At 40.5% G+C, this 19,150-nt stretch overlaps 2 protein-coding genes across 2 annotated transcripts in view; one reads left to right on the top strand and one right to left on the bottom strand.

Moving 5' to 3' along the window:
* Positions 1-19,150, top strand: part of LOC134824867 (transmembrane and coiled-coil domain-containing protein 3-like) — a 200,989-nt gene that overhangs the window by 20,456 nt on the left and 161,383 nt on the right. The gene's annotated exons all lie outside the window — the stretch shown is intronic.
* The window catches only part of LOC134825079 (uncharacterized), a 33,518-nt gene continuing 20,708 nt past the window's right edge, over positions 6,341-19,150 (bottom strand). The window contains exons 20-32 of the mRNA XM_063837207.1: positions 14,316-14,407; positions 13,998-14,055; positions 13,106-13,204; positions 12,424-12,583; positions 12,079-12,238; positions 11,313-11,382; positions 10,834-10,956; positions 9,977-10,125; positions 9,189-9,280; positions 8,518-8,642; positions 7,696-7,827; positions 6,919-7,026; positions 6,341-6,786 (exon numbers count right to left, since the gene is read on the bottom strand). Coding sequence (XP_063693277.1) covers positions 6,692-6,786; positions 6,919-7,026; positions 7,696-7,827; positions 8,518-8,642; positions 9,189-9,280; positions 9,977-10,125; positions 10,834-10,956; positions 11,313-11,382; positions 12,079-12,238; positions 12,424-12,583; positions 13,106-13,204; positions 13,998-14,055; positions 14,316-14,407 — 1,463 coding nt within the window. The 3' untranslated portion in view covers positions 6,341-6,691. The remainder of the gene's footprint in view (positions 6,787-6,918; positions 7,027-7,695; positions 7,828-8,517; positions 8,643-9,188; positions 9,281-9,976; positions 10,126-10,833; positions 10,957-11,312; positions 11,383-12,078; positions 12,239-12,423; positions 12,584-13,105; positions 13,205-13,997; positions 14,056-14,315; positions 14,408-19,150) is intronic.

The following is a 19,150-nucleotide window of genomic DNA, read 5'->3' as shown; positions in this document are numbered from 1 at the left end:
ACAAGGTCAGAGTCATTCTCTGAGTGAAGGACAAGGTCAGAGTCATTCTCTGAGTGAAGGACAAGGTCAGAGTCATTCTCTGAGTGAAGGACAAGGTCAGAGTCATTCTCTGAGTGAAGGACAAGGTCAGAGTCATTCTCTGAGTGAAGGACAAGGTCAGAGTCATTCTCTGAGTGAAGGAGAAGGTCAGAGTCATTCTCTGAGTGTAGGACAAGGTCAGAGTCATTCTCTGAGTGTAGGACAAGGTCAGAGTCATTCTCTGAGTGAAGAACAAGGTCAAAGTCATTCTCTGAGTGAAGGACAAGGTCAGAGTCATTCTCTGAGTGAAGGACAAGGTCAGAGTCATTCTCTGAGTGAAGGACAAGGTCAGAGTCATTCTCTCAGCGAAGGACAAGGTCAGAGTCATTCTCTGAGTGAAGGACAAGGTCAGAGTCATTCTCTGTGTGAAGGACAAGGTCAGAGTCATTCTCTGAGTGAAGGAGAAGGTCAGAGTCATTCTCTGAGTGAAGGACAAGGTCAGAGTCATTCTCTGAGTGAAGGACAAGGTCAGGGTCATTCTCTGAGTGAAGGACAAGGTCAGGGTCATTCTCTGAGTGAAGGACAAGGTCAGAGTCATTCTCTGAGTGAAGGACAAGGTCAGAGTCATTCTCTGAGTGAAGGACAAGGTCAGAGTCATTCTCTGAGTGAAGGACAAGGTCAGAGTCATTCTCTGAGTGAAGGACAAGGTCAGAGTCATTCTCTGAGTGAAGGACAAGGTCAGAGTCATTCTCTGAGTGAAGGACAAGGTCAGAGTCATTCTCTGAGTGAAGGACAAGGTCAGAGTCATTCTCTGAGTGAAGGACAAGGTCAGAGTCATTCTCTGAGTGAAGGACAAGGTCAGAGTCATTCTCTGAGTGAAGGACAAGGTCAGAGTCATTCTCTGAGTGAAGGACAAGGTCAGAGTCATTCTCTGAGTGAAGGACAAGGTCAGAGTCATTCTCTGAGTGAAGGACAAGGTCAGAGTCATTCTCTGAGTGAAGGACAAGGTCAGAGTCATTCTCTGAGTGAAGGACAAGGTCAGAGTCATTCTCTGAGTGAAGGACAAGGTCAGAGTCATTCTCTGAGTGAAGGACAAGGTCAGAGTCATTGTCTGAGTGAAGGACAAGGTCAGAGTCATTCTCTGAGTGAAGGACAAGGTCAGAGTCATTGTCTGAGTGAAGGACAAGGTCAGAGTCATTCTCTGAGTGAAGGACAAGGTCAGAGTCATTCTCTGAGTGAAGGACAAGGTCAGAGTCATTCTCTGAGTGAAGGACAAGGTCAGAGTCATTCTTTGAGTGAAGGACAAGGTCAGGGTCATTCTCTGAGTGAAGGACAAGGTCAGAGTCATTCTCTGAGTGAAGGACAAGGTCAGAGTCATTGTCTGAGTGAAGGACAAGGTCAGAGTCATTCTCTGCAGGGGTGTAGGAATGATTTTCTTCATGGGGGGGCCAAATTCTAAATTTTTTTGGCGCTTCGCGCCAAAGCCTGAATTTCGAGGGTAAGGAAAAAAAACCCGAAAAATATATTTTTGGCTCATAATGATCAGGGTAGCATGAAACATGAACAAAAGTAGTTTCCAAGAACACTTTTTAAAATTTTGACTTAGAAAATTTTCGGTCCGAGTCATTCTCGATACGTACCTCTGAAAGCAGAGCTCCCGCTTCCGAGCTCGTATTGCGAAGGGGAGGCCTGCCTTCCAAGATCGCATTACAAAGGGGAAACTTCGAGTCCAAAATCGTATATCGAACTTCGAAAACCGAAAAAATTATTTCTGGCTCATAATGATCAGGGTAGCATGAAACATGAACAAAAGTAGTTTTCAAGAAAACTTTTTTTTAATTTTGACATAGAAAAGTTTCGGTCCGAGTCATTCACGATACGTACCTCTGAAAGCAGAGCTCCTGCTTCCGAGCTCGTATTACGAAGGGGAGGTCTGCCTTCCGAGATCGCATCACAAAGGGGAACCCTCGAGTCCAAAATCGTATATCGAAGGGTAGGTGCGGACTTCGAAAACCGAAAAAAATATTTTCGGCTCAGAATGATCAGGGTAGCATGAAACATGAACAAATTTAGTAGTTTCCAGAAAAACTTTGAAAAATTTTGACTCAGAAAATTTTCGGTCCGAGTCATTCTCGATACGTACCTCTGAAAGCAGAGCTCCCGCTTCCGAGCTCGTATTGCGAAGGGGAGGCCTGCCTTCCAAGATCGCATTACAAAGGGGAAACTTCGAGTCCAAAAATCGTATATCGAACTTCGAAAACCGAAAAAAATATTTTTGGCTCATAATGATCAGGGTAGCATGAAACATGAACAAAAGTAGTTTTCAAGAAAACTTTGAAAAATTTTGACTCAGAAAATTTTCGGTCCGAGTCATTCTCGATACGTACCTCTGAAAGCAGAGCTCCCGCTTCCGAGCTCGTATTGCGAAGGGGAGGCCTGCCTTCCGAGATCGCATTACAAAGGGGAACCCTCGAGTCCAAAATCGTATATCGAACTTCGAAAACCGAAAAAAATATTTTTGGCTCATAATGATCAGGGTAGCATGAAACATGAACAAAAGTAGTTTCCAGAAAACTTTGAAAAATTTTGACTCAGAAAATTTTCGGTCCGAGTCATTCTCGATACGTACCTCTGAAAGCAGAGCTCCCGCTTCCGAGCTCGTATTGCGAAGGGGAGGCCTGCCTTCCGAGATCGCATCACAAAGGGGAACCCTCGAGTCCAAAATCGTATATCGAAGGGTAGGTGCGGACTTCGAAAACCGAAAAAAATATTTTCGGCTCAGAATGATCAGGGTAGCATGAAACATGAACAAATTTAGTAGTTTCCAGAAAAACTTTGAAAAATTTTGACTCCGAAAATTTTCGGTCCGAGTCATTCTCGATACGTACCTCTGAAAGCAGAGCTCCCGCTTCCGAGCTCGTATTGCGAAGGGGAGGCCTGCCTTCCAAGATCGCATTACAAAGGGGAAACTTCGAGTCCAAAAATCGTATATCGAACTTCGAAAACCGAAAAAAATATTTTTGGCTCATAATGATCAGGGTAGCATGAAACATGAACAAAAGTAGTTTTCAAGAAAACTTTGAAAAATTTTGACTCAGAAAATTTTCGGTCCGAGTCATTCTCGATACGTACCTCTGAAAGCAGAGCTCCCGCTTCCGAGCTCGTATTGCGAAGGGGAGGCCTGCCTTCCGAGATCGCATTACAAAGGGGAACCCTCGAGTCCAAAATCGTATATCGAACTTCGAAAACCGAAAAAAATATTTTTGGCTCATAATGATCAGGGTAGCATGAAACATGAACAAAAGTAGTTTTCAAGAAAACTTTGAAAAATTTTGACTCAGAAAATTTTCGGTCCGAGTCATTCTCGATACGTACCTCTGAAAGCAGAGCTCCCGCTTCCGAGCTCGTATTGCGAAGGGGAGGCCTGCCTTCCGAGATCGCATTACAAAGGGGAACCCTCGAGTCCAAAATCGTATATCGAACTTCGAAAACCGAAAAAAATATTTTTGGCTCATAATGATCAGGGTAGCATGAAACATGAACAAAAGTAGTTTTCAAGAAAACTTTGAAAAATTTTGACTCAGAAAATTTTCGGTCCGAGTCATTCTCGATACGTACCTCTGAAAGCAGAGCTCCCGCTTCCGAGCTCGTATTGCGAAGGGGAGGCCTGCCTTCCGAGATCGCATCACAAAGGGGAACCCTCGAGTCCAAAATCGTATATCGAAGGGTAGGTGCGGACTTCGAAAACCGAAAAAAATATTTTCGGCTCAGAATGATCAGGGTAGCATGAAACATGAACAAATTTAGTAGTTTCCAGAAAAACTTTGAAAAATTTTGACTCCGAAAATTTTCGGTCCGAGTCATTCTCGATACGTACCTCTGAAAGCAGAGCTCCCGCTTCCGAGCTCGTATTGCGAAGGGGAGGCCTGCCTTCCAAGATCGCATTACAAAGGGGAAACTTCGAGTCCAAAAATCGTATATCGAACTTCGAAAACCGAAAAAAATATTTTTGGCTCATAATGATCAGGGTAGCATGAAACATGAACAAAAGTAGTTTTCAAGAAAACTTTGAAAAATTTTGACTCAGAAAATTTTCGGTCCGAGTCATTCTCGATACGTACCTCTGAAAGCAGAGCTCCCGCTTCCGAGCTCGTATTGCGAAGGGGAGGCCTGCCTTCCGAGATCGCATTACAAAGGGGAACCCTCGAGTCCAAAATCGTATATCGAACTTCGAAAACCGAAAAAAATATTTTTGGCTCATAATGATCAGGGTAGCATGAAACATGAACAAAAGTAGTTTTCAAGAAAACTTTGAAAAATTTTGACTCAGAAAATTTTCGGTCCGAGTCATTCTCGATACGTACCTCTGAAAGCAGAGCTCCCGCTTCCGAGCTCGTATTGCGAAGGGGAGGCCTGCCTTCCGAGATCGCATTACAAAGGGGAACCCTCGAGTCCAAAATCGTATATCGAACTTCGAAAACCGAAAAAAATATTTTTGGCTCATAATGATCAGGGTAGCATGAAACATGAACAAAAGTAGTTTTCAAGAAAACTTTGAAAAATTTTGACTCAGAAAATTTTCGGTCCGAGTCATTCTCGATACGTACCTCTGAAAGCAGAGCTCCCGCTTCCGAGCTCGTATTGCGAAGGGGAGGCCTGCCTTCCGAGATCGCATCACAAAGGGGAACCCTCGAGTCCAAAATCGTATATCGAAGGGTAGGTGCGGACTTCGAAAACCGAAAAAAATATTTTCGGCTCAGAATGATCAGGGTAGCATGAAACATGAACAAATTTAGTAGTTTCCAGAAAAACTTTGAAAAATTTTGACTCCGAAAATTTTCGGTCCGAGTCATTCTCGATACGTACCTCTGAAAGCAGAGCTCCCGCTTCCGAGCTCGTATTGCGAAGGGGAGGCCTGCCTTCCAAGATCGCATTACAAAGGGGAAACTTCGAGTCCAAAAATCGTATATCGAACTTCGAAAACCGAAAAAAATATTTTTGGCTCATAATGATCAGGGTAGCATGAAACATGAACAAAAGTAGTTTTCAAGAAAACTTTGAAAAATTTTGACTCAGAAAATTTTCGGTCCGAGTCATTCTCGATACGTACCTCTGAAAGCAGAGCTCCCGCTTCCGAGCTTGTATTGCGAAGGGGAGGCCTGCCTTCCGAGATCGCATTACAAAGGGGAACCCTCGAGTCCAAAATCGTATATCGAACTTCGAAAACCGAAAAAAATATTTTTGGCTCATAATGATCAGGGTAGCATGAAACATGAACAAAAGTACTTTTCAAGAAAACTTTGAAAATTTTTGACTTAGAAAATTTTTGACTTAAAAATTTACGGGGGAAAAAATTTTTAGAAGCCTAAATTAAAAAGTTGGCCCTTTTTGGCCCCTTGCCCAGATTTCATGGGGGGGCGATGGCCCCCCCCTGCCCCCCTCTTCCTACACCCCTGAATTTCTCTGAGTGAAGGACAAGGTCAGAGTCATTCTCTGAGTGAAGGACAAGGTCAGAGTCATTCTCTGAGTGAAGGACAAGGTCAGCGTCATTCTCTGAGTGAAGGACAAGGTCAGAGTCATTCTCTGAGTGAAGGACAAGGTCAGGGTCATTCTCTGAGTGAAGGACAAGGTCAGAGTCATTCTCTGAGCGAAGGACAAGGTCAGAGTCATTCTCTGAGTGAAGGACAAGGTCAGAGTCATTCTCTGAGTGAAGGACAAGGTCAGAGTCATTCTTTGAGTGAAGGACAAGGTCAGAGTCATTCTCTGAGTGAAGGACAAGGTCAGAGTCATTCTCTGAGTGAAGGACAAGGTCAGAGTCATTCTCTGAGTGAAGGACAAGGTCAGAGTCATTCTCTGAGTGAAGGACAAGGTCAGAGTCATTCTCTGAGTGAAGGACAAGGTCAGAGTCATTCTCTGAGTGAAGGAGAAGGTCAGAGTCATTCTCTGAGTGTAGGACAAGGTCAGAGTCATTCTCTGAGTGTAGGACAAGGTCAGAGTCATTCTCTGAGTGAAGAACAAGGTCAGAGTCATTCTCTGAGTGAAGGACAAGGTCAGAGTCATTCTCTGAGTGAAGGACAAGGTCAGAGTCATTCTCTGAGTGAAGGACAAGGTCAGAGTCATTCTCTGAGTGAAGGACAAGGTCAGAGTCATTGTCTGAGTGAAGGACAAGGTCAGAGTCATTGTCTGAGTGAAGGACAAGGTCAGAGTCATTCTCTGAGTGAAGGACAAGGTCAGAGTCATTCTCTGAGTGAAGGACAAGGTCAGAGTCATTCTCTGAGTGAAGGACAAGGTCAGACATTCGACTAAAACACTAAAAACACGGTTTTTAAACTTTATTAATTGCAGAATGGTACATTAACATGCTAATAATTCAATCATACATAATAAAGTGGTTCAAATCATCATTGCATTACCAGTTCGATTATTACCAGTTCGATTATTACCAGTTCAATTATTACCAGTCCAATTATTACCAGTTCGATTATGCCCATTCAAAACACAAATGAAATCAAAGGTCACAATTTCAATCTGAAAATATCAATTCAAAAGCAAGAGTTAATCTTCATCAAAATTTAAAAGCCCTCTTATTATAGATTGTAATTTTACATCGTTCCCGATCAGTACTCCACGTGATGTCCATATAAGGCACTACACGTGATGTCCATATAAGGCACTACTGAGAATTGACCCATTTGCTTTCTAGCACCTGCAGTTCTACTGTTGCCTTGACAACAGATCCTTTGTGATTCACCTCCACTTCGTAAAAACCTGAAAATCAACTTTTTAAATGTATTTCCGATTAAAATTAAAATTACAATCAATAATATTAATATATATAATAATATTTCTACAAGTGCATCTATTCAGAACTTGAGGGCACTCTAGCGACTACAAGATTACCTTCATCAGACTTCTGAACAGCTTGTATGACCAGTTTCCGCCTGCTGTCCGGTGTCTTGTACCTCCCTGACGGGGGTGTTAACTTCTTCTCTCTGCTCTCTCCGTCACCTGATTTCAAAACGTTTAACTTACTAAGAAGCAGTGAATTGTTGGCATTATACTATAAATATAATATGGTAGTGTTACCATGGCAACATCACTAAGAAATATAATATTATGGTAGTACAGTAATAAAACCTCTTATACCGTTGCGAAAGGGCCGTGACCACAGTTAGACAGTAACCTAGTAACACCCTAGACAAGGAAATCGGCTCCCCGACTCCGGTTTACCAAATTATATTATTTGTAGCTAACACTACTACTATATAAGGCAATGTTGCTATGGTTACACTGCCATATAAGGCAATGTTGCTATGGTTACACTGCCATATAAGGCAATGTTGCTATGGTTACACTGCCATATAAGGCAATGTTGCTATGGTTACACTGCCATATAAGGCAATGTTACTATGGTTACACTGCCATATAAGGCAATGTTGATATGGTTACACTGCCATATAAGGCAATGTTGATATGGTTACACTGCCATATAAGGCAATGTTGCTATGGTTACACTGCCATATAAGGCAATGTTACTATGGTTACACTGCCATATAAGGCAATGTTACTATGGTTACACTACCATATAAGGCAATGTTGCTATGGTTACACTGCTATATAAGGCAATGTTGCTATGGTTACACTACCATATAAGGCAATGTTGCTATAGTAACTTACTAGATATCTTGTACCACTCTACGCTCCTCCAGGGGACGGTTTGAACACTGTCAATTGTAACTAAAAAGTGAGCGGTTTGTCCGACCACTGTCTTTAAGGGGCTGTTCTCCGCTCGAATATCCACCTCAGCACCTAGTAACACACAGTTAGTAATAGTAGCTAGTAACACACAGTTAGTAATAGTGGCTAGTAACACACAGTTAGTAATAGTAGCTAGTAACACACAGTTAGTAATAGTGGCTAGTAACACACAGTTAGTAATAGTAGCTAGTAACACACAGTTAGTAATACCTTATCGGACCTTATTTGGACGGACATAACTTGAACGCTGGAGGCCCTAGCGTTCATCTTAATGTCCGTCCAAGTTAAAGTCCGTTGAAATTTTTTCAAAAATTTTTCCATTTCGAACTTTTTGTCCAGAATATATATATGACAATTTTTTAATTTCAGTCAAATTCAATAGCTATCATTAAACTAAACTATATCGTTGCATCAATAAAAAAAAGGTATTATAAAATTTTAACAATGCATTTAAAAATCATTTGCTAAAATTAAAAAAAGGATGAAAAAAAAATTCGGATTTTTGACGGTTTTGATTGCCTTCTAGCGTTCATATTAATGTCCGTTCATAATTATGTCCGTTCAAGTAATGTCCGTCCAAATAAGGTCCGATAAGGTAGTAGTTTACTATTGGATACCTGTGAGCACTCACAATTAAATTAATTTATCACTTAATCAGGGTTTTGCATTTGTTCAATCTGGCCGATAAGCCGGGTAGCACACGGGTAGTGCTCCTTTAAAAAGTACATTATAATGACTCACTGTTGATACGAAGGTGAATGTCAGCTCGGACGTGTATTTTACCGTACATCATCTGCGCAGTATAAACACCAGTGTCGGACTCCTTTACGTCTCTTATTACCAAACCTTTTCTGTAGTTAACAAACCTAACGGAGGGGTGGTTATGCGGAGGGGGGGGGGGGGGGGGGTAATTTAGATCATGCTTTGTTTTTATAATGCTCAGTTTCCTAACTGAACTTACGAGTCTTTATGGTCTTTAATTATTATCTAACACTATCATATCTATAAATCTGTGTGTGTGTGTGTGTGTGCGTGCGTGCGTGCGTGCGTGCGTGCGTGCGTGCGTGCGTGCGTGCGTGCGTGCGTGCGTGCGTGCGTGCGTGCGTGCGTGCGTGCGTGCGTTAGAGTTACGGGACTGGTTTTTTCGGTATAGTGCCGCCAAAACTCTGACGAAGCCATGAATAAGCACTTTTTTTAGATCGGCCGGTGGTAAATGGTTTAATTTATGTCACAAATGTGACAAGTACGAACTCTCTTACGACAATGTTATGCGTGTTTTCAAATTTAATGTATACTTTTGCATTTCAATTGCAATAGTGAAGTCCCGGCCGTAGGCACGGGTTACACTAGTAGAGTAATAATGCCATAGTAACACTACCATATTATAAGGTAATGTTGCTACGGTTACTTACGAGTATTTAGGGTCGTTGACAGAGTCGATATAAGCGTTGTTTCTGATCCAAGTAAAAGAGGTGGGTGGCACATTTTTAATGCTTGTCTTTACCTGTGAAATGTGAAAGTCATTAAACTACTATTATCATGATAAAATATAAATACTGTTATTTATTGCAACAGGTAAGGCAGTGTCATTGTACAAGACATATTTATATAATATGTGATTATTCGAAAACATTAAATTTTGCTTCAAAGGTCATTAAATTTTAATAAAGGGTCACTTTATTAGGTCACCTAAATTTAATTTGACGGAAATTTAAAGGTAGTTTAAAGGAAATTTAAAGGTAATCTAAAGATGATTTAAAAGTAATTTAAAGGTAATTTAAAGATGATTTAAACTTTAAAGGTAATTTAAAGATGATTTAAAGGTAATTTAAAGATAATTTAAAGATGTTTTAAAGGTAATTTAAAAGTAATTTAAAGATAATTTAAAGATGGTTTAAAGGAAATTTAAAGATAATTTAAAGATGATTTGAAGGTAATTTAAAGGTAATTTAAAGGTAATTTAAAGATAATTTAAAGGTAATTTAAAGATGATTTAAAAGTAATTTAAAGGTAATTTAAAGATGATTTAAAGGTTATTTAAAAATGATTTAAAGATGATTTGAAGGTAATTTAAAAGTAATTTGAAGGTAATTTAAAGATGATTTGAAGGTAATTTAAAAGTAATTTAAAGATAATTTAAAGATAATTTAAAGGTAATTTAAAGGTAATTTAAAGGTCACTACAACTACAAGATACTGACCGCTAAGGTAACTGAGCTGCTATGCATTGCAGTTACTGGTGTCTGAACAGCAACTAGTATATTTTCCGTATCTCCCTCGTCTACAGTCAGTATGAAGTCTGCACTGTGATAACTACCGTCAGATAGTGTCAACCCGCATCTGTAGTTACCTGGTTACCATGGTTACAGTTAGTTACCATGGTTACAGTTAGTTACCTGGTTACCATGGTTACAGTTAGTTACCTAGTTACCATGGTTACAGTTAGTTACCTAGTTACCATGGTTACAGTTAGTTACCATGGTTACAGTTAGTTACCTAGTTACCATGGTTACAGTTAGTTACCTAGTTACCATGGTTACAGTTAGTTACCATGGTTACAGTTAGTTACCATGGTTACAGTTAGTTACCTAGTTACCATGGTTACAGTTAGTTACCTAGTTACCATGGTTACAGTTAGTTACCTAGTTACCATGGTTACAGTTAGTTACCATGGTTACAGTTAGTTACCATGGTTACAGTTAGTTACCTAGTTACCATGGTTACAGTTAGTTACCTAGTTACCATGGTTACACTTAGTTACTTAGTTACCATGGTTACAGTTAGTTACCATGGTAACAGTTAGTTACCATGGTTACCATGGTTACAGTTAGTTACCTAGTTACCATGGTTACAGTTAGTTACCTAGTTACCATGGTTACACTTAGTTATTTAGTTACCATGGTTACAGTCAGTTACCTAGTTACCATGGTTACAGTCAGTTACCTAGTTACCATGCATGGTTACAGTTAGTTTCTAGTTACCATGGTTACAGTTAGTTACCTAGTAAACTACACTATACTTTATTAAACTTTATTTGAGATGTTACTAAATATCTTACCCTGGTCTGCCTTGACTACATTAGTTATTGTGAGGTTCCTGCGAGAGTTCTTTGCTAGAATTCTATTAGTTGAGGGAGGCAACAGTTCCTTATCCTCGTGTAACCACATCAGCTGGTTCCAACCTGAGTTACCATGGTTACAGTTAGCTATCAGTTAGTGGTTACCAAGGTAACAGTTAGTGGTTACCATGGTTACAGTTAGATATCAGTTAGTGGTTACCAAGGTAACAGTTAGTGGTTACCAAGGTAACAGTTAGTGGTTACCAAGGTAACAGTTAGTGGTTACCAAGGTAACAGTTAGTGGTTACCAAGGTAACAGTTAGTGGTTACCAAGGTAACAGTTAGTGGTTACCAATGTAACAGTAAGTAAGGTAACAGGTCTCCACCCTCGAGTTGTTATGATACTGTAATAATGTTTTTATAGTACCACGTGACATAATCCACGTATTAGGACATCACACAATAATACTGTTTCTAACCCGGTTCAGGCTCTACACCGACTATAACTACTCCAAATGTAACCGTCTCCAGCTCTGATACAGTTTGATCCTGGAAAAGGAACAAATGTAAATTGTAAAGTGAAACTTTAGAAAAATGTGATTTGTTGCAAAACTGTTTCTCTAACTAACTGACTAACTGACTGACTGACTGACTGACTGACTGACTGACTGACTGACTGACTGACTGACTGACTGACTGACTGACTGACTGACTGACTGAATGACTAACTAACTAACTAACTAACTAACTAACTAACTAACTAACTAACTAACTAACTAACTAACTAACTAACTAACTAACTAACTAACTAACTAACTAACTAACTAACTAACTAACTAACTAACTAACTAACTAACTAACTAATTAACTAATTAACTAACTAACCAACCAACTAACTAACTAACTAACTAACTAACTAACTTACTAACTAACTAACTAACTAACTAACTAACTAACCAACGAACGAACGAACTAACTAACTAACTAACAAACTAACTAACTAACTAACTAACCAACTAACTAACTAACTAACTAACTAACTAACCAACCAACCAACCAACCAACTAACTAACTAACTAACTTACTTACTTACTTACTAACTAACTAACTAACCAACTAACTAACTAACTAACTAACTAACTAGCTTACTAACTAACTAACTAACTAACTAACTAACTAACTAACTAACTAACTAGCTTACTAACTTACTAACTAACTAACTAACTAACTAACTAACTAACTAACCGGGTCAACAGCGATAATAATGTCGTTTTTAACACTCAGTCTGAACTCCAGACTCCCACAGACTGTGTTTTCCTTATCAATACAGGCTCGCAGTCTGTAGATCCCTTCATCTTGCAGTGTCAAATCGTTGACAGTGAGCTGTGTCCTGTCCTCTGATATACTGCACAAGTATAGTTACCATGGTTACAGTTAGTTACCTGATATACTGCACAAGTAAAGTTTATCAGTTTGCTATTACTGTTCTAGTCAATATGTTAAATTTTAAGGTTCACCTTACGGCGGCCCCGAAAAGATGACTCTAAAATTGGAGTTTCTATTGGTTCCCATGGTAACCACCTCACTTACTCGTATTTCTTAGTCTGTAAGAAGTTCTCTTGTCTCCTCTTTTCCCATTTTAGTCTCTCTGCCGGGATGTCTACTGGTAAATGTATCTCGACCCCGAACGTTACTGAGTCCCCCACTTTCCGTTTGAAGTCCAACTTATCATCTACTGCTATTAACCAGTCTGAGGGGGATGGGAGCTGTTACCCTGGTTACCAATATCTCAATATTTTAGGGGTGTAACCTAGGTTACCACAATTTTAGGGGTGTATCAATTATGGAATCATGAGTAACAGATCCTGATCCCAAGTTTCCATTTTAATCCTCATAAAGCACGGCGAAGTCTTTGTATATATGTGTGTTGGAGAAATATGTCACTTACTTGTAACACAGGTGGGACAACATGTCACTTACTTGTAACACAGGTGGGACAACATGTCACTTACTTGTAACACAGGTGGGACAACATGTCACTTACTTGTAACACAGGTGGGACAACATTATAAGTAATATGTCACTTACTTGTAACACAGGTGGGACAACATGTCACTTACTTGTAACACAGGTGGGACAACATGTCACTTACTTGTAACACAGGTGGGACAACATGTCACTTACTTGTAACACAGGTGGGACAACATTCTTCTTGTGTTGGAGAAATATGTCACTTACTTGTAACACAGGTGGGACACAGTATGTCACTTACTTGTAACACAGGTGGGACAACATTCTTCTTCATCGATCACTATAGGTACATGTCCCTCTGGACACTCCTCACAAATAGTGTTATTGCAGATTATATTACCTGAAATAACACATATTCTTAGCTCTATCAAGTATTTTATAGATTCAACATTAGGTAAAGTATAATAAAATGTCGACAAAATGAATCATTAACGAATAAATAGAAACTAACCTGCATCTACACACGTGAATGTTTTACTAACAGTAACCTGCATCTACACACGTGCATGTTTCACTAACCTGCATAGTGAGTGCATCTACACACGTGCATGTTTCACTAACCTGCATCTACACACGTGCATGTTTCACTAACCTGCATAGTGCAAGTGAGTACATCTACACACGTGCATGTTCACTAACCTGCATTTACACACGTGCATGTTTCACTAACCTGCATCTACACACGTGCATGTTCACTAACCTGCATCTACACACGTGCATGTTTCACTAACCCGCATCTACACACGTGCATGTTTTACTAACCTGCATCTACACACGTGCATGTTTCACTAACCTGCATCTACACACGTGCATGTTCACTAACCTGCATTTACACACGTGCATGTTTCACTAACCTGCATCTACACACGTGCATGTTCACTAACCTGCATCTACTGCACACGTGTATGTTTTACTAACCTGCATCTACACACGTGCATGTTTTACTAACCTGCATCTACACACGTGCATGTTTCACTAACCTGCATCTACATACGTGCATTTTTACTAACCTGCATCTACACACGTGCATGTTTCACTAACCTGCATCTACACACGTGCATGTTTCACTAACCTGCATCTACATACGTGCATTTTTACTAACCTGCATCTACACACGTGCATGTTTTACTAACCTGCATCTACACACGTGCATGTTTTACAAGTCTCCTGGTTATCCCACACATCACCAATCTGAGGAGAGTATATTGTTTGTTTGAAAACGAGGACTTACACTTATTGTTAATTTTACTTATTGTTTATTTTATTTATTGCTTATTCTATTTATTGTTTATTTTATTCCAAGGTAAATTCAAGATCAAATTTTTTTAATAATAACGAAAAATAGGACTGGAGGTTTTTGGTTTTATTATACGATAATCTCACGAGCTTTTAGTGCGACGAAATGATAATAAATTGGTAATATCCACCCTGACAGGGGAAAGTAAACTTACATCTCTTATTTCTCCTTCCCACGTGCAAACACAGTCTTTAGGTTCAATACACGCGTTATCAAAGAACACCTTACCAGGGGGGCAAAAACATCCTGCAGAAATACACGCGTTATCAAAGAACACCTTACTAGGGGGGCAAAAACATCCTGCAGAAATACACGCGTTATCAAAGAACACCTTACTAGGGGGGCAAAAACATCCTGCAGAAATACACGCGTTATCAAAGAATACCTTACTAGGGGGGCAAAAACATTCTGCAGAAATACACGCGTTATCAAAGAACACCTTACTAGGGGGACAAAAACATCCTGCAATAATACACGCGTTATCAAAGAATACCTTACTAGGGGGGCAAAAACATTCTGCAGAAATACACGCGTTATCAAAGAACACCTTACTAGGGGGGCAAAAACATCCTGCACAAAATTAAAGTGTTATCAAAGAACACCTTACTAGGGGGGCAAAAACATCCTGCAGAAATACACGCGTTATCAAAGAACACCTTACTAGGGGGGCAAAAACATCCTGCAGAAATACACGCGTTATCAAAGAACACCTTACTAGGGGGGGCAAAAACATCCTGCAGAAATACACGCGTTATCAAAGAACACCTTACTAGGGGGGCAAAAACATCCTGCAGAAATACACGCGTTATCAAAGAACACCTTACTAGGGGGGCAAAAACATCCTGCAGAAATACACGCGTTATCAAAGAATACCTTACTAGGGGGGCAAAAACATCCTGCACAAAATTAAAGTGTTATCAAAGAATACCTTACTAGGGGGGCAAAAACATCCTGCACAAAATTAAAGTGTTATCAAAGAACACCTTACTAGGGGGGCAAAAACATCCTGCAGAAATACACGCGTTATCAAAGAACACCTTACTAGGGGGGCAAAAACATCCTGCAGAAATACACGCGTTATCAAAGAACACCTTACTAGGGGGGCAAAAACATCCTGCAGAAATACACGCGTTATCAAAGAACACCTTACTAGGGGGGCAAAAACATCCTGCAGAAATACACGCGTTATCAAAGAACACCTTACTAGGGGGGCAAAAACATCCTGCAGAAATACACGCGTTATCAAAGAACACCTTACTAGGGGGGCAAAAACATCCTGCAGAAATACACGCGTTATCAAAGAATACCTTACTAGGGGGGCAAAAACATCCTGCACAAAATTAAAGTGTTATCAAAGAATACCTTACTAGGGGGGCAAAAACATCCTGCACAAAATTAAAGTGTTATCAAAGAACACCTTACTAGGGGGGCAAAAACATCCTGCAGAAATACACGCGTTATCAAAGAACACCTTACTAGGGGGGGCAAAAACATCCTGCAGAAATACACGCGTTATCAAAGAACACCTTACTAGGGGGGCAAAAACATCCTGCAGAAATACACGCGTTATCAAAGAACACCTTACTAGGGGGGCAAAAACATCCTGCAGAAATACACGCGTTATCAAAGAATACCTTACTAGGGGGCAAAAACATCCTGCACAAAATTAAAGTGTTATCAAAGAACACCTTACTAGGGGGGCAAAAACATCCTGCAGAAATACACGCGTTATCAAAGAACACCTTACTAGGGGGGCAAAAACATCCTGCAGAAATACACGCGTTATCAAAGAACACCTTACTAGGGGGGCAAAAACATCCTGCAGAAATACACGCGTTATCAAAGAACACCTTACTAGGGGGGCAAAAACATCCTGCAGAAATACACGCGTTATCAAAGAACACCTTACTAGGGGGGCAAAAACATCCTGCAGAAATACACGCGTTATCAAAGAACACCTTACTAGGGGGGCAAAAACATCCTGCAGAAATACACGCGTTATCAAAGAACACCTTACTAGGGGGGCAAAAACATCCTGCAGAAATACACGCGTTATCAAAGAACACCTTACTAGGGGGGCAAAAACATCCTGCAATAATACACGCGTTATCAAAGAACACCTTACTAGGGGGGCAAAAACATCCTGCACAAAATTAAAGTGTTATCAAAGAACACCTTACTAGGGGGGCAAAAACATCCTGCAGAAATACACGCGTTATCAAAGAACACCTTACTAGGGGGGCAAAAACATCCTGCAGAAATACACGCGTTATCAAAGAACACCTTACTAGGGGGGCAAAAACATCCTGCAGAAATACACGCGTTATCAAAGAACACCTTACTAGGGGGGCAAAAACATCCTGCAGAAATACACGCGTTATCAAAGAACACCTTACTAGGGGGGCAAAAACATCCTGCAGAAATACACGCGTTATCAAAGAACACCTTACTAGGGGGGCAAAAACATCCTGCAGAAATACACGCGTTATCAAAGAACACCTTACTAGGGGGGCAAAAACATCCTGCAGAAATACACGCGTTATCAAAGAACACCTTACTAGGGGGGCAAAAACATCCTGCAGAAATACACGCGTTATCAAAGAACACCTTACTAGGGGGGCAAAAACATCCTGCAGAAATACACGCGTTATCAAAGAACACCTTACTAGGGGGGCAAAAACATCCTGCAGAAATTAAAGTGTTATCAAAGAACACCTTACTAGAGGGGCAAAAACATCCTGCAGAAATACACGCGTTATCAAAGAACACCTTACTAGGGGGGCAAAAACATCCTGCAGAAATACACGCGTTATCAAAGAACACCTTACTAGGGGGGCAAAAACATCCTGCAGAAATACACGCGTTATCAAAGAACACCTTACTAGGGGGGCAAAAACATCCTGCAGAAATACACGCGTTATCAAAGAACACCTTACTAGGGGGGCAAAAACATCCTGCAGAAATACACGCGTTATCAAAGAACACCTTACTAGGGGGGCAAAAACATCCTGCAGAAATACACGCGTTATCAAAGAACACCTTACTAGGGGGGCAAAAACATCCTGCAGAAATACACGCGTTATCAAAGAACACCTTACTAGGGGGGCAAAAACATCCTGCAGAAATACACGCGTTATCAAAGAACACCTTACTAGGGGGGCAAAAACATCCTGCAGAAAATTAAAGTGTTATCAAAGAACACCTTACTAGAGGGGCAAAAACATCCTGCAGAAATACACGCGTTATCAAAGAACACCTTACTAGGGGGGCAAAAACATCCTGCAGAAATACACGCGTTATCAAAGAACACCTTACTAGGGGGGCAAAAACATCCTGCAGAAATACACGCGTTATCAAAGAACACCTTACTAGGGGGGCAAAAACATCCTGCAGAAATACACGCGTTATCAAAGAACACCTTACTAGGGGGGCAAAAACATCCTGCAATAATACACGCGTTATCAAAGAACACCTTACTAGGGGGGCAAAAACATCCTGCAGAAATAAACGCGTTATCAAAGAACACCTTACTAGGGGGGCAAAAACATCCTGCAATAATACACGCGTTATCAAAGAACACCTTACTAGGGGGGCAAAAACATCCTGCAGAAATACACGCGTTATCAAAGAACACCTTACTAGGGGGGCAAAAACATCCTGCAGAAAATTAAAGTGTTATCAAAGAACACCTTACTAGAGGGGCAAAAACATCCTGCAGAAATACACGCGTTATCAAAGAACACCTTACTAGGGGGGCAAAAACATCCTGCAGAAATACACGCGTTATCAAAGAACACCTTACTAGGGGGGCAAAAACATCCTGCAGAAATACACGCGTTATCAAAGAACACCTTACTAGGGGGGCAAAAACATCCTGCAGAAATACACGCGTTATCAAAGAACACCTTACTAGGGGGGCAAAAACATCTTGCAATAATACACGCGTTATCAAAGAACACCTTACTAGGGGGGCAAAAACATCCTGCAGAAAATTAAAGTGTTATCAAAGAACACCTTACTAGAGGGGCAAAAACATCCTGCAGAAATACACGCGTTATCAAAGAACACCTTACTAGGGGGGCAAAAACATCCTGCAGAAATACACGCGTGATCAAAGAACACCTTACTAGGGGGCAAAAACATCCTGCAATAATACACGCGTTATCAAAGAACACCTTACTAGGGGGGCAAAAACATCCTGCACAAAATTAAAGTGTTATCAAAGAACACCTTACTAGGGGGGCAAAAACATCCTGCAGAAATACACGCGTTATCAAAGAACACCTTACTAGGGGGGCAAAATCATCCTGCAGAAATACACGCGTTATCAAAGAACACCTTACTAGGGGGGCAAAAACATCCTGCAGAAATACACGCGTTATCAAAGAACACCTTACTAGGGGGCAAAAACATCCTGCAATAATACACGCGTTATCAAAGAACACCTTACTAGGGGGGCAAAAACATCCTGCACAAAATTAAAGTGTTATCAAAGAACACCTTACTAGGGGGGCAAAAACATCCTGCAGAAATACACGCGTTATCAAAGAACACCTTACTAGGGGGGCAAAAACATCCTGCAGAAATACACGCGTTATCAAAGAACACCTTACTAGGGGGCAAAAACATCCTGCAATAATACACGCGTTATCAAAGAACACCTTACTAGGGGGGCAAAAACATCCTGCACAAAATTAAAGTGTTATCAAAGAACACCTTACTAGGGGGGCAAAAACATCCTGCAGAAATACACGCGTTATCAAAGAACACCTTACTAGGGGGGCAAAAACATCCTGCAGAAATACACGCGTTATCAAAGAACACCTTACTAGGGGGGCAAAAACATCCTGCAGAAATAAACGCGTTATCAAAGAACACCTTACTAGGGGGGCAAAAACATCCTGCACAAAATTAAAGTGTTATCAAAGAACACCTTACTAGGGGGGCAAAAACATCCTGCAGAAATACACGCGTTATCAAAGAACACCT

The sequence above is a fragment of the Bolinopsis microptera genome, chromosome 13 (genome assembly GCF_026151205.1).
Source record: "Bolinopsis microptera isolate Bmic1 chromosome 13, MBARI_Bmic_1.0, whole genome shotgun sequence".
Taxonomy (NCBI): Eukaryota; Metazoa; Ctenophora; class Tentaculata; order Lobata; family Bolinopsidae; genus Bolinopsis; species Bolinopsis microptera.
The sequence above is the reverse complement of the archived record's forward strand: the minus strand, read 5'-3'. Positions and strand labels throughout refer to the sequence as shown.